General features: G+C 56.8%; 1 protein-coding gene across 2 annotated transcripts in view; it reads right to left on the reverse strand.

The window, feature by feature from the left end:
• Positions 1 to 15,679, reverse strand: part of COL5A1 (collagen type V alpha 1 chain) — a 122,145-nt gene that overhangs the window by 76,536 nt on the left and 29,930 nt on the right. For both annotated transcript variants that reach the window (XM_087822965.1, XM_087822964.1), the window contains exons 3-5: positions 15,224 to 15,437; positions 14,135 to 14,297; positions 248 to 379 (exon numbers count right to left, since the gene is read on the reverse strand). In XM_087822965.1, coding sequence (XP_087679091.1) covers positions 248 to 379; positions 14,135 to 14,297; positions 15,224 to 15,437 — 509 coding nt within the window. The remainder of the gene's footprint in view (positions 1 to 247; positions 380 to 14,134; positions 14,298 to 15,223; positions 15,438 to 15,679) is intronic.

A 15,679-nucleotide genomic window follows, 5' to 3' on the forward strand; every position in this document is an offset into this window, starting at 1 on the left:
GGGCACCTGGGGCATCTCTGCTCACAGACACCCTGCCCAGGCCATCAGCCAGAGTACAAAAGGTACCTTGCCATGGTCATCCACAAACTTGTTTGAAACTGGAGGGGTGACAAATGTCCTTCGTGACTCGGTCCACAATCTTGCCCGGTGGGTTCATTCACAATGGAGGTGCTGTGGCTGCTGTGTCCCCCACCCCACCTGCCTGGCCCCACGGCCCCCACCATGAACCCAGCCAGTGCTGACTCACGTATTCATCTGGGTTGGGGTCCTGGGACTGGGGCGTGTCGGGGACGGCAGTGTCACAGTCAGGACTGTAGTGCTCACAGTAATCATAAGCCGCCCGGTGGTCCGAGACGAAGAGCAGCTGCTGGATATCACCCTGGAAAAGAGCAAAAGCCTTTGAGCACGCAGAACGCAGACACCCAGGTGCGCGCCCAGGAGATCAGCCCGACGCCTGAGAGAAGCCTGTCTTCAGCCAGCCTTCCTCTCTGGAACTGCTGCCTCCAAAAACCACGCAAGCCAGGCTGTTTTGCCCACCACGCCCTCCATTATCTGTTCATTCCCCTAACTACCATGCCCCCCATCCATCCATGCATCACCCATCCATCATCCATCTTCCATCCATCCATCCACCTAACAACCTACTCACCCAGCCATCCACCATCCGCCATCTGTCCATCCACTCATCCATCCATCATCCATCCATCCACCACCCATCCACCATCCATCTTCCATCCACCCACCTAACAACCTACGCATCCAGCCATCCACCATCCGCCATCTGTCCATCCACTCACCCATCCATCACCCATCCACTCATCCACAATCCATCCATCATCTACTCACCACCCACCCACCATCCATCCATCCATCCATACATCCACCATACATCCATCTGTCCATACATCCATCCATACATCCACCATCCATCCATACATCCATCCTGTACCAATTACTGAGCATCTACCAAACGCTAGCCACCACATCACACACAAGGGATGCAGTCATGGCCCAGAACCACACTGCCTGGCAGCGCCCACTCTCCCTAACATGTTGGACTTCCATTGTGCCCCATGGACAAGAGCAGGTGCATACCCAGACTGTGTATTCAAGAGGCTTTCACTGATGCCCCCTCAAGCCTCACCACCCCTTTCTAGCTAGGGAGCTCCTGTTCCTGTGCCCCTGCTCTGCTGTGGTCCAGCAAAAGGCATGCTCCACTCCGGAAGGGCAGAGCCAGGAGTACAATGCCATGAGCTTGACCCAGAGGAGTGGTGCCATCTGCACATGTCAGAACCACAGGCCCAAGCAAGAAGCTGTGCCCTCCCTCCCTTTCATTTGGCGAAGGTATGTGAGCCCTTTCCTGTGTCAGGAAGGCAGAGGCAGACACAGGAAGGGGCCAGATGGGGCCTGCCACCCAAGGTCACTAAGCGTGGGTCCCTGGATGGCTCCCGGGGTGTGTGAAGCAAAGTGCCAGTGGTGTGCACAGCTCTGGAGAGGGGATCTGTCACCCTCCCGATTTCCCAAAGGCTCTGTGGGAAACCTGGCCCAGAGATGCAGTGAAGTGGGGGTGACTCAATGGCCGAACCGGGTGACAGTCCTAGAGTCCAGAACAGGCCCATTAACACCTGATCGCTGAGGCATGGCTCCAAATACATGCCCCCCAACTTGGGTTTGAAGCCCCCGAATGATGAGGCAGGAACTCAGAGCTCTGCACGCAGACCCGTGTCCATGCAGATGGCTCCCTAGACGAGACTTCCTCCTCCTGAGGTCAGCCCGCGCGGGGCTCTGCCTCTGGCCACGCACAGACGGCCCCTCCTTCTGCCAGCGGCACTGACCGCAGCCCCCGTAGCCTTCTGCCATCCTGCCACTGGTCTCCCCCTCGCGGGGACCGAGGGGTTGCAGACCAGGCTGCCGGCTGCTGCCCGGCCTGGGGCCCACACAGCACACGGGCATCGCAGCTCAGCACGTCTCCCCGGCACGCCTGACCCACAGGCCCGCTCCGCAAGCTCCCCCTCCACCCCCTCCACCCCTTCCCTCCTCTCATGCTCCTCTCCCCCTCCGGATGGATGTCTGTCGGAGGCTCCTGGCTCGCGGTTTAACTCTCCAGCAGAAGGGAACATACGACAAGAGCAGTGAATCAAAACCACACGTTTTTATTAAGCAGCATGACTTCTCGTTCAAATTTCATCCAATTCAAATAAAATATTTTCTCCTCTCAACTGGCAGCTTGACATCTGAATATATGTTCTCCACATGCAGTTAGCAGAAGGCAGAGGAGGCCCGGGGCCGTCGGGGGCGGCAGGCAGCCGTGACCGCCAGCACTTGGTGTGCCCCTCGACAGAGCAGCTGCCTGGTGAAGGACCTGGACGTGTCCCGCACATCTCAGTGTCCCCATAGCCCAGGGCGCCAGCCCAGCACCCGGCGACAAGCAGGCTGGGCCCAGGGCATGAACACCTGTGGACGGGCACAGGCAGGACGTGCTCCCCTTGGACTCACCCCAGGCTCAGGACTCGTGCTGACCCAGCCCTCGGCCACCTGGTTCCCACCTTCCCCGCCACCCATGCCCCAAACTGCAGCAGACTGGACATGTTGTCAGGCGAGGGCTGGCCACAGCGACCCTGCAAGCATGAAGCCCCTTCATTTCCTGCACCCGCCCTCCTCTGAAAACGGCGGTACTTGTTGAAAATCACTTTCCCAACAAATAGAGTGGATTTTCACACCAAAAAACATGCCTGTTTGTTTTGTGAGCGCATCTCTCAGAGGGCAGGGACCTAGCCACTCCTCACCCCCACTGTGGAGAAGGGGAAACCGAGGCACCGGTGTTCAGGATCCATGACACTCTGGTCAGGACAGACCGGGCCCTTACAGTCTTCACCCAAGCATAACCTTCACCTTACGTTTTAAGCCACAGGCAGCCCCCTGGGAAATGCCCTTCTTCAGGCCCCAGGGAGACCTCAGCAGTTCCTTCTGTTCTTTCTGAAATGTCAAATCAGAGCCAACGAATTTCTGTCTGAAGCAAAGGGGCACGTGCTAAACTGTCCATCCCAGTGGTCCCCCAGCTGGGCGACCCCAGGCAGGACGCCACCTCTGGGAGCCTCAGTCCCCACCCCGCCCTCCTCCACGATCATGGGGACCAGGCAGAGAAAAACACCCTGCCCCAAGCGACGCTACAAACCCAGCACTCTAACTGTTCGAGCTCCCTGGACTTGGAGCTTACTCTTAGGTTGAAGATGCAGAATACTTGTGCGTCCCCTACAGATGTACCTCAGGGTCCTTCTCAACCCAGGTCTCCCAGCAGCCACCACCCCGTGACGTGGAGGCAGCACCCCCTTTGGCTGGCCCTAACCTGGTTCATGTTGCCCTTCAATGTAAAACGAATGGTCACAACTTCATGACTGTTCCGAAAGCATTTTCAGGATGTGATGTGAACCCAAGCTCCAAACTGCAGACTCCGAGATTCATCAATGAGCGCCCTCTCCTGGTGGGAAATGCTGGGGGCCTGGAAACAAAGCCCAGAGGGCACAGACAGTCCTGGACTTGGGTGTGTCAGTGTTTTGGGGGATGGGACAGAAGGCTGGAGCCCAGGCCAGGTAGAGATGTTAACCTGTGGCTACAAGGACCACATATAGTGAGGCCCCTGGCCTGCAGCATCTGGACAATGGCTCTGTGAGGCTGGCTGCAGGTCAGAGTTGCTGGTGGGCAGGGCCCTGACCCTTCTGGAGACACTGAGGGCACCCCAGGATTTCTCTGCTCCAGGTGATCTCTCAGGTAGGGGGCTCTGACCCCCCAGAAACCCGTCAGTAGCCTGGCCTCGATGTTGGAAGGGCCTGTTGCCCGATCTCCAGAGGCAGCCTCTTACAACCCCCAAACTCACAACCCACTGCCTATTTGCAGGATCTGAGGTTGTTTAGTTTGTGTTTGTGTGAGTGTGTGTGCATGTGCATGTGGGCATGTGTGTCTGTGTGTACGTGTGTGCGTGTGCACTAGTGTGTGTGCATGTTTATGTGTGTGTGCACGTATATGTGTGTACACGTGCGTAATTGTGTGTGCATTTGTGTGCATGTGTGTACGTGTGTGCATGTGTGCACATGCAATGCAGAGGACTGCTGCATCACTTTCTGCTTTGGGTGACCCACATATGAATGGAAACAGAAAGGGAGCCCCTGTCCTTGAGCACCTGCAGGACAAAGTGAAGGAGCGTTACTGCCTCTGGCCAGCCCTGGATGCTGACCTTAGAGGGTACTGGGGTGACACTAGGGGGCCTGGGACTGGGTCCCTGCCCATAGCAACAGCCCACCAGTCCTAGGAGTGCTGGCACAAACCGATCACTTGTAGCCCCGAGGTGATGGCTTTCTCAGGCGCATAGCCCCATGCAGCCTCAGTGTCTCACGTCCCTGCCCACATCATGTCTGCATGACCCAACTCCTCATACCTTTCTTTGTGCCACACAGACAAGCCCACGTGTCCTCGCAGCCTCTCATCCCATTTCACAGATGCACAAACTGAGGTGCATTGAGGGGACCCTCTCAAAAGGGCAGTGTTGAGGCTCCCGAGTGACCACCTGCGGTCCCCACAGTTCCCACCCCAGAGCTGCCTGGTCCCTGTGAAGTTCAAGTACTATGTCTTGCACATCCGACAACCTTGGGCTCCCAGTTTCCATAAATGACACCATCACTTCATCTCGGCAGCCCTGGTGGGGGTGGGAGTGGGGCAGGCACCAGGCCATCCAGCCTCAGGAACACAGGCTGCACCTGATCCCACCTCGGATCCCCAGGCCACGCCGACTAATCGCTCAGTTTAGCTCTAATGCCAACCCCAGGCCCAGTGGCCCCAAGCACCTTGCCCTGTGGTGCCAGCTGCTCTCACACCCTCCCTCGCTCTGGCGATGACCAGTTTTCTTCTTTTACATGCCTATTTCTTTCCCTGCCAGGTCAGTAGGCTCTGCTGAGCCCCTAGAAGCTTCTGCCACTGTGCCCTGCATCATTATGGCCACTCCGCTCTGCTGCTCAGCCTGGATGCCCGGGGCAGCTATCAGCAGTCCATCTTCCTGCTGCAGTCACCGGGCAGCCCGAGAGGCCATCAGCTGCTGGGACACAGCAGGACGCACGTTGTCCTTGGTCCTCGCTGAGCCAGAAGCATTTTGCTGAGGGAATCAGTTCTGCCTTTTCTGATAATGAGATTTTATCCAGCCCGCGCTTCTGCTGTAAGCGGAGGAAATTACAGAGCTTTCGTTGGAGAGCTTTGCAACCTTGGGGACTATGGGGACAAAAGCCATCCAGTGTGCCCAAAGCAGGGCAGCTGTCCTAGCATGTCTATGCCGTCTCTCCTGTTTCCCCTCTTCTGTGCATTTAATTCTGCATTCCTCCTCGAAACGAAACCGAGTCCCTGGGGGAAGCCAGCCCCACACCACGGCCTGTCCATCCCAGCAGGCCCTGCAGGGGTCGTGCCGTTGGCTTTTCCTATGATTTTATAGCCTAATTTTAGCTGGAGCACTTCATACTCATAAAGGGAAACACACAGATAATTTGAGAAGACAAACACTTCCTGTTGGAAGTTGCCAAGCCTGCTGTCCAGGGACCAAAACCAAGAGGAAAGCACCAAGCTTTCTGCCACCAGCGGGCTCTGGCCACAAATCTACAAAGTCCTATTTAGTGTGGCCACACCTGGGGCACAGCTCGGGACCCAGGGACAGAGGGAGGAAGGAGGTGGGGAGCGCTGGGGCTCTGGCGGCCAGCACACCTGGGTTTCCATCCCAACCAAGTGAAACTTAGAAGCGTTCCCCAAAGGCCTTGAGCCATGGTTTCATGGTCTGCATGATGTGGGGGAGCCACCTGGGTGGGGCTGCTGGGGGAGCGAGCCAGGACTGCACTGCCCAGGGAACGGCACCCACGTGCACTGCTCTAGGGGTGCGCAGACCCAGACCATCAACACCCACCGGCAAAGCTTCCTCCCGGGGAGCTTGGCGGATTCCGACGGATGTTGCTGGTGCACAGTGGCCAGGGGACGCTGGGCTCCCCCTTTTCCATGGGCCAGTTCCTGACATTCTTGGAGATGACTTCACACATAAAAGGCCACCCGATTCCCCTGGTCAAGCTCTTGTGGCCCAAGCTAATCACATTTACAATCTGGCTGTGATGTTTTCACCCATGAGTCACACAATGGAACAGCAGAGGCTCCAGCCAGGGGAGGTCAAGGTAATTTTTTCCATGATTTTTGGAGAACCCATGGAGTGTGAGAGTGAGTTTAACACTATTTGCGTGAGTGTTAAAGAAATATCTCCGTGTGGTCAGAAACCAATTCCTGCTGCCCCCTGGGTCCCTCGCTGGTCCTTGTCTGTGACTCCCCCACTACATAGCAGCTTCAGTCTCCATCCAATTTTCACCTGCACCACCAGCCAGCTGCTGCTCCAGGGTGTCTGGGGTCCCAGTTACTCACACCTACACTGGTGCAGGCCGCAAAATGCCACGTGAGAGTCTCCATGGGGGAGCCAAGGGTGCAGGGATGGGGAGGAGGGTGGTCAAGTCCCAGCCCCACTGGACCCTGAAACTGGCTGCAGTGACTAAAGGGTCAGCTTAGTGAACTGAGAGGGGACACTTCATCCCCAGACCGAGAGACAGGGCAGTAGAGCCAGCGTCAGGGCCGGGCAGAGAGGATCCCCTCCTCAAAAGCCCACTTAACTTTATAAAGAGCATGGGTCTCACCCCTTCCCTGCCAGCTGTGCAGCCCTGGACATGTAGATGACCATCAGCCACGGTCTCAGGGGAACACGCTTGTTGCCTGGGCAGCACAAGACTGCAGCGGCCCCACCCTTCTCCCTCTGGACTCTCACAGCAGCAAGCTGTGGGGACTGGGTTGACCACAGAGCACAGGGACACACTCTGCGACAAGCTCCACAGAAGAAGGAACAGGGACCCTGGCATAACCATACAGAGAGTCAAGGCACTGACCACAAGTGATGGCACTAGATGCTTCCCTTGCCAGCTGTGGGCCTTAAGCGCATCACCTAATCTATCCAGCCCGGCACTTGTTCATTTGTAAAAGAAGGTAATGAGATCTCCCCACAGAAGTCTCCTGAGGACCGAGAGAAGGTCCGCGCAGAAAGCTCAGTAGGCCTTGGACATAGTGAGGCCGAGATAAACGGCAACTTCCATCACTATCATCACCACCATCACCACCATCACCACCACCACCATCACCACCATCATCACCATCATCACCACCACCACCACCACCACCACCATCACCACCACCATCACCACCACCATCACCACCATCATCACCATCATCACCACCACCATCACCACCACCATCACCACCACCATCACCACCACCATCACCACCATCACCACCATCATCACCACCATCATCACCATCATCACCACCACCATCACCACCATCACCACCACCATCACCACCATCATCACCACCATCACCACCATCGCCACCACCACCACCATCATCACCACCATCACCACTATCATCACCACCATCACCACCAGTACCATTATCACCACCACCACCACCACCGCCGCCACAACCAGCATTTGTAGCACCTCTATGATGAGCCCATGGAAACAAAGAATAAATCAGTGTTCCTGACCTCAAGCCTCAACCTCTTAGTGCTTCCTCAGGAAGCAGCCCAAGTGACCAAGCGACTACCTGCCAAGGGAAGTCTAGGAAGGCAGCCTGGAAGAGACGGCTTCAGAGTTAGGCCTTGGTGGAGGAGGTGGGTGCTACATGTTCATATCCATGAACATTCCATTCATTGTGCCCACTCTGCTGCCGCCTCCTCCTGTCCCCCTGTCATCCATCCAGCCTCGGGCACCGGCTCCTCTCCACCCTGCCGTCCCCATCTGAGGCTCAGACTGCAGGTCTGTAAGTCAGCCTCGGCGGGACATGGTCCAGACCCTCGGTCATCTGCCATCTGTTCTGAACACGCTACTGCAATGCCGCATCACACCCATGTCGCTAATGGGCTTGACACCTGAAAGCCCCGCGTCCTTTCCGTAGCAAATGCTGCACCTCGTCTCAGCCTGCTCCTGCGCAACGGACTGTTCTGAACCAGGCGCAGAAGCTCACATTTATCTTGACTGAATTCCATTTCCTCAGTTCCAGAACATGGCTTCTCGGGGCGTGGAGGCTGCAGGCACCTGGCCTTCCCAGGACTAAGAGCTTCCAGGACGGCATGGGCAGGAACATGAATCTGAGACGCATTTTCCATGTTCTCAGATCGAGACTCAGAGCAAGACCAGCAGAGACCGCCAGCGCATGTTCTGCACGACTCCCAGCTGGGCCCCCTCCAGCCCCAGGACACACTCTCAAGGGTGCCCCCCACCAGTCTCCGAGACTTTCTCCCAAGGCCACCAAAGGGCTTCCAGGATGGTTCACATCCCAGGGCCTGGGACAAGAAGGCAAACAGCCAGCCTTAGGGGCCCTTCCCTGTGTCCCTGTGTGTCCCCCCTCAGAGGGGTCTCACCACACCCCTCACACTCAACTGCAACTGTGAGCAGGCACTTTGCAGGTGAGACCGAATTTCAGCCCCTCCCCTCCCGGCTGAGCTTGCCGACCTCTCTAAATCTCCCCATCTACGGGGTAGAGGTAACGATAACAGCAATAGTAATCACTACTTATCATTAGAACTCTAATAATAACCACTTCCCTCGACAGCGTGGTCAGGAGAGCCTGAGAACTCACGGTGACCTGCGTGCCCACACCCAGGAGCCCTGGGACAGTACCCAAGCTCAGGCTTGCTGACTGCGGACCCATGCGGAGGGCTCTGCTGGGCAGCATCCCCTGTCGTCCTCACCACAAGCCTAGCAGCCCCGAGGAAACTGAAGCCCAGGCTTGCCCAAGGCCACGCGCATGGTAAGTGGGAGCCAAGGCTCTCCTGTAGCTCCCTCTGCCCCCTTGATGGCTGGCCATTCAAAAGAAGCTCCCCCACATGGCAGGACTCCCTGGCCCTCCAGCCGCCTACACCGTAGCTCCCAGGCTCAGGTGGGTGGGTTCCCCTCAACCACTCTTCCTCCCACTACAGGTGAGGCCCTGGGATCAGCATCTACAAGCTTCAAGCTGCTCCTCCAGGTAAGCCACCCACCCTCCTCCCCTCTTGACGTGACCCAGCCCGTCCCCGAGTCTGTGACTTCCCTCTGGAGCCAATGCAGCATTTCAGGTCACCACACAGTGACACTGCCCTCCTGGAGCCCCGGGTGCTGATCTTCCCAAGGGACTGACAGATCAGGAAGTCTGCTGTGAGAGGCATGATGTCACCCCACAGGCCTGGGCTCGCAGTAGCCCAGCAGCCTGTCTGACCGGCACATGGCCCTGCTGCTCTAGTTGCCACAGCCACAGGGTGTGGGGCCTGCCTAACTCTGTGGGTGTCTATGGACCCCCAGGTAGAGACAGGCCACCCCAGCTGCTGGGCTCAATCAACATGGACCAGGAGCACCCAGCAGGACCCAGGCCAGCACAGGGGCATGTCCTCAGAGCTGGACACCCACCCCTGAAATCCCTGGACCACCCAAGGTGTGAGTCCAGATGAAAGTCCTTTGACATAAACATCAACATGAGACCATGCCATGTCCCTGTGTCACCCTGCTCCTGCCTGCCTCTGCCGAGAACCCACACCCTCCCCGATGCCCAGCTGGTCACTGGCCCGAAGCCCACAGGCTGCCAGCCACCTGCACCAGGCAGTAGTCCAAGGCTACGCTTGCCAGCTGCCCAACCTTTCCTGGACCTGAACAGAAGATAAAAATGCACCCCAAACTCTCTGCATATTGTCATTGGCTGGTCAGCTGCCCATCGGAGCAGAGAGTCACACACAGGGCTGCCCGACCACCCCCCTAGCCCCAAGGGGCTACCCCCCCACTGCCTCCGACAGAAGGAAAGCACACACTAGAACCCGTCTCAGTTCATCTGGACAGAGAAGTCTGGGTCACATGGGCACAGCCACGGGGAGGCTGACAGAGAGAAACAAGTGCCAGTGGGTGCAGGTTTCCAGCCCAACAGAGCATGCTCTGTCCACACAAAGAACACTTCCTCCAGCTAACAGTCCCCCAAATGTCACGGTATGTGGGGGACATGGATTCGTACCCAGGTCTGGGCTTCACAATGATGTTCAACGTGCTCCACGCGTGCTTGGCCACCTCTGCTCGGCTCCGATGCCCCCGCTTCCCAACCGCACGCCTATTGGCTCTGCACCCACTAGATTGCGGGTTTCTGAGCCCCGCATTCTCTGATGCTGTGTCCCCCCGTGCAGTCCCAACACCAGCTGCCCCGGGAGGCCTTCAGCAAGTAGTCAGTGACAGGATGCTTGCTGGAGGGTCAGGGCTCAGAGGTCACAGCTGAACTCCTGGAAAGAACGTGTCAGTGGAAAAGCCAGGCCCTGGAAGAAGGGGCGCAGGCATTTGGTAAACCACTGGGTAGTCTGGTCAGAGCCAGGGTCACACCAGGTCTGGGGAGGCCGAGTGAGCAGGGTTTGCCAACACTGTTTTGGCCACACACCCAGGCCAGTGCCTGCACCCAGGAGGCCCCATGGCACAGTGTTGTCCAGCTAAAACTGGGCCCTGCCACAGGGCAGCTCTATCAGTCTTGATGGTCTCTATCCCCAGCTCTCTCCCTCAATGGTGCTCCATTCTGGACAAAGGGGGCCTCTGTAGGGCCACACGCACCCCAGGAAAAACCCCAGGGCCTCCAACAGACTCTAGAGTTGGGCAATTCCTATCTGGAACTGCACTGAATGCAAAACTCAGGGTGACTGGCCCTCTGCCGAAGTTCCCAGAATCCTTCAGACTCCCCCCTCGAGGAGCCACGGGACAAATTGGCTCTTAATGAGGGGAGTGGTCCCTCCAGGGGAAGAATGTGGCTGCTGGAGAAACAGTTTCCAACCCGCCAGCCCTTCCTTTTAAAGAGACTCCTCTAGAAGCCAAGTGGTTAAAATGGGAAACGTCCATACTTGGAATCTGCTGGAAGGTAAAGAACTAAAGCACTTTTAGTTCAAAAGAAATAAAAATTCTCTCACTTGCCCTGAGAAAAAGGGTGGCTGGGAGTATGAGGTTGACCCACCCGACTTTATTATTGCTCCGTGAAGGAAAAAAGCAGAAAAAACATGGTCTGTGGCCACTGGAGGCATCCCGGCGTCCCGCTGGTGTTCACTAAGAGACAGGTTGCATTTTCCAACGTGAACAGGTCTCGGAAGAGCCAGGAAAGTCCAGGGCTGGGAGAGCATGTCCTTCGGAATGTGAACAATTTGTGCTCAGCAAGCATCTCTCTTCCTGGCCTGGCTGTCACTCTCGCTCAGATCAAAGTCACTGCCGGAAAGAGTGACCCTCTAGAACTGGGGACAAATTCCTGCCCTGCGTCTCCATCGACAACCTGCCTGCCTTTAGCCTGAGTGAGAGGCGAGCAGAGAAGGAAAGTGGGCCATTCAATTCGAGAGCCACTTCTTTTAGAAAATTATCGATAGTTTCCATTCTGTAATAATAACAGTAGGGACCAGAATGCTGGCTGCAGTCCACACATACACTTGCTTCCCCCCACACAATATATGGGGTAGGCACTGTGATCGTCCCCGTTTCACAGACGGGGACACTGAGTCTCAGGCCGGTGAACAGCTGTACTGGGTCCCACCCGCCCTGGCCTCTGCGACGCTGCCCATCGTAGTGGATTCTTCATGTATTTGTGCCCGTGGGAAAAGGGCTTTTCTGGCTCAAGGAAGTAGTATTTGTTTTAGGATACTAATTTTTTTAAGATTGATAAAGCTTTTTCCTGACTCTTTCCAATAAAAGGCACAGTCAAGCACACGAGGCACTAGGAATTACAAAGACGCACAGCATAGAACAGCTACCACGCAATAAATTAACTCAAACCTGCCACATTGCCGACCTCAGCACACCTTCCCGCCTCCCGACTCGGAACTCCACAACAGAAAAATGGCCAGTGGCAGGAGTGGCCCTGGCTCCCGGTCACTGAGCAGGTACCCAAGCTGAGCACTTCATAGGTGAGCCCAGGTAAACTCCCTGGTATCACTCGAGGCATCATTACTGATCCCCACATTTTACAAATGAGAGTCCTAAGGCTCACCAGTGTCATCTTGGATCTTCCCACCAGCAAGAGGTCTACACCAGCAAAAACTCCATCCCAGTCTGTGCAACCCCCAAGCTCACCAAGAGAGCCCGAAGCCGCCTCCTGCCTGGCTGACAGCCCCGGGCACCCTGCAGGGCATCCCGAGCCTCTGGGCAGAAGCATGCTCAGAAGCTATGTCTGCATAACTTGCAAAATTTGGCTTTGTTGGTGGGATCCAGGCACCGGCCCACTCGGTGTCCCACAGGCTCAGGTGTGCTGGAAACCTGCTCTGCACAAGGGCTGCCAAGGTGGGCAGGACCCACAGACCCACCCTCACACACCTTCAGACCCACCTCCCCAGCCTTCGACCATCTCCACGCAGAGGGGCTGTTCGGACCTTTCCTTGGTTACCCACGCGGGGCCCCACCCCAACCTCCACCCACTGCGACGCTGGGTTAGTATCCAGGCGGCCGGTTAGCACCGTCAAGCCCTTCGTCCGCGGAAGGCAGTGCGCCGTGCGGACTGCACCCAGCCTCACCGATGCTGGCCACAGATCTACGAAGCAGGGCACTCATGATCCCATTTCACAGGCGGACCAGCTGAGGCTCAGAAATGTCAGAGTGACTAGCCTGAGGCCCCACATCCAGGACAGGAGAGAGCATACTGGCGCCCTGGGGACTGCACCAAGGAGGCAACCCCCCCCCGCCCGGACTTCAGTGTCACAGCTATGCCCTTAGACCATTGTGACTTAGAGAAACACGAGACTTCTGGATGCTCAAAGTCAAGGGGCGGGCGCTTTGGTTCGCAGCCCTCCCCACTGGCATACCCTGGAATCTGCACAGACGTCACCACCATTAAAACAGAAAGGGATCCATCCAGTCAGTGCCTTTCCAGCTTGGCGGACCCGATCAGTGAGTACATGGACCCAGGGACCTCACCTCAGCATGAGCTCTGGTGATGTGGGGGCTGGTTGGGCACAGATCGGGGCCTTTGAACATGGGCACTCGAACACGGCCGAGCGTGTGAGCCCATCAGGAAGCTGACGCTGGCTCTCGAGGACTTCGGGAAGAAACACTGCTCGACCAGTCCTCTGTCTCTGGGGACCCCAGCATGGAATCTAAGAGCTAGCAGAGTCCCTCAGAGACTTTGCCTGGTGTTTCCAAACATACCTGAGCTGTGAAACCCTTGTTTGCCCCAAATCTTCCTCCACAGCTGGTTATGTAAAAGACGGAAGGCCAGTGGAGGGGTCCTGGCCATCACCCCGCCTGAGCCAGAGGGAACATCGGTCACTAAAGTGCCTTCCAGAATGCAGGTTCCAGGGCTCTGCTGCAGCACCCCAGGGGGCGGGGCTGGAATCTGAACTTCTGCAGGTACCCGGGGCTCCAATGCACTGCTAGGCACCTGGGGACACTGGGCACCTGCAGGGGTCTGGCAGTGGATGGAGTTCTCTTATGCTGAACCCCAGTCTATGAAGGAGAGAAATGCAGGCCTCCCAGCGGGTTTTCTGAAGTAGGGTTTCCAGGGCCCGCTCTGTTCAGCTCCTGAGGCATTTCTCAGAGGAGCTGAGCTCCAGGCTGGGCACCATGGGCACTACTGACTTAGAACATCTATGAACTGTGGTCACACGGGTCTTCCTGAAGCTCCCACTCGCAAGGGAGTGTGCCACCTTGGTGCAATGCCCAGGGTCCCAGTCTGCTCGCTCTCTGAGCTCTGCCCACCAAATCCACCCAGAAGGTGGCTGCTCCTCTTGCCAGGATGGCCCCCAGATGTCAGAAGGCAGGAGTCCTTCCCAAGCTGGTCCATGGGAGACACGAATATTGGGCCCCTTGGACCAGGGTGGCCACCACTGTCCTCACATGTCCTCTCCATTCTCACAGGCCACAAACACCCCTTGGGGCAGCAGCAGGGGTTTCATTCAGACCAATAGAAACCACGGCAACATCAGAATGCCAGCCCGACCCCGATGGAGGAGACAGGACTGCCGACAGCAGCCACAGTGGCTCTATCCCAGCAGTGACCACTTGCCAACATCTGTCCCAGGTAGTTCATGGGACAGCCGGCCCGTCCCACTCACCTCAAAAACATCTTCATCCAGAATCCGGGTGCCGAACACAATGATGCCATTGGTGTCGATCATGGGGTGGTCACTGCGGTCCAGGAATTTCGTGGCCTTCTTTTTACAGTCCAGGATCAAAGTGACGTTTTTCTTGTGGACGCTGAGCGCAATTCTGTGCCACCTGCAAAGAAACAAGACAGCGGGGTGGGTGAAGGCGGCTCGTGTTACGGAACACCAGTGCAGGTGACTCAGCTGCAAATTACTGGGGACACAAGGAAAAAGCCTACTTCCTGCCATTCGGAGCTGAGCCCCTACAATCAGATCCCAGCCACACAATGAGCCATCGTGAGATGCCCTCCACCCTTGGAAGCCTCCGATTTCTTGTCTCTCAGACGAGGTGAGCTGTTTGAACTCACAAGCTCATGGGGAAGCCGCAAGCACAGGCTCTGGAACCTGGAATGGGCTGGCCAGTGGGTCAAGGGCAGGGGCGCACGAGAGTATAGCCCTATGTGAGCCATCTGAACCCCAACAGCAAATGACAGGCTGCTAGAGAAGGCTGAGCCCAATGCAGAATGAAGGAACCCAGGGATCTACAAGAAACTCTCAGCGAGAAATACAGGAGTTTTATCCTGAAGGTCTTCCTTGCACCTGGCCTCAGACGTGTTAGCCACTGAAGAGGGGACGGTCAGACTACCAGGGTTTAGGTATGCGCCCAACAGAATCCTGGAAAGGTCTGCCTGTTTTTTAGCCATTCCTTCCCACATCTAATGTGTCTGTACCGTCAGGATTCCTTAAATCCTTTGTGGAACAAGCGGGGTACAACCACATGATCTTCTGTGTCCCTCCTGAACTGAGAGGCTGGCGTTTGATGTGTTCCCATGCACTGTACCAAAGGGAGATGGAGGCCCAGGGAGAAGAAAGACCCAGACCCAGCTCTCAGGACTCCGAGCTCAGTGCTCTCTTCACCTGGTGCGCACCTGAGGGCGTCTCAGCACCTGTTGCTATAAAGCACAGCCTGCTAGAATGGCCCCTACCTGGCCCAGGGGCTTTGGGTGGCCTGTCCAGACCCTCCAGCAGGACTGGGTTGCTTGAGTGGTGCCCACTTACTTGCCATCTGACAGGTTGATGCCCCTGAAGAGAGGGTAATCTTCTGGCCCCGGTTTCCCCGTGTGGTCCTCGTAGAGGAAGACCGGAGAGCGGCCCATCTCTAGGCCGATCTGCTGGATGCCCTGCTCGTTGTAGATGGAGACCAGGAATGCCTGGCTGCCTTTCTTGGCTTTCACAGTGGTTAGAATGGAGAAGTCCTCGGGAAATGCAGATGCTGGAACAGAGGACAGAGATATGAAGGCAGTCGGGAAGCCGCCAACCGTGCCCAGCCACCACAAACAAACCAGCTCAGGGACCTGGCAACCTTGCTGCATATGATGGTGCACAGCCATCGGCTGCACATCTGCCCCTTGATCCAACTGTTCCTGCAGCCCTATCTATCCCCACATGGCAAAGCCTGGCCCCTTTAAGGCTCAGTCCAAATGCAAAGCGAATTGGTCCTTCCACCTGCGAGCC

This window comes from Miniopterus natalensis, chromosome 12 (assembly GCF_054644295.1).
Source record: "Miniopterus natalensis isolate mMinNat1 chromosome 12, mMinNat1.hap1, whole genome shotgun sequence".
Taxonomy (NCBI): Eukaryota; Metazoa; Chordata; class Mammalia; order Chiroptera; family Miniopteridae; genus Miniopterus; species Miniopterus natalensis.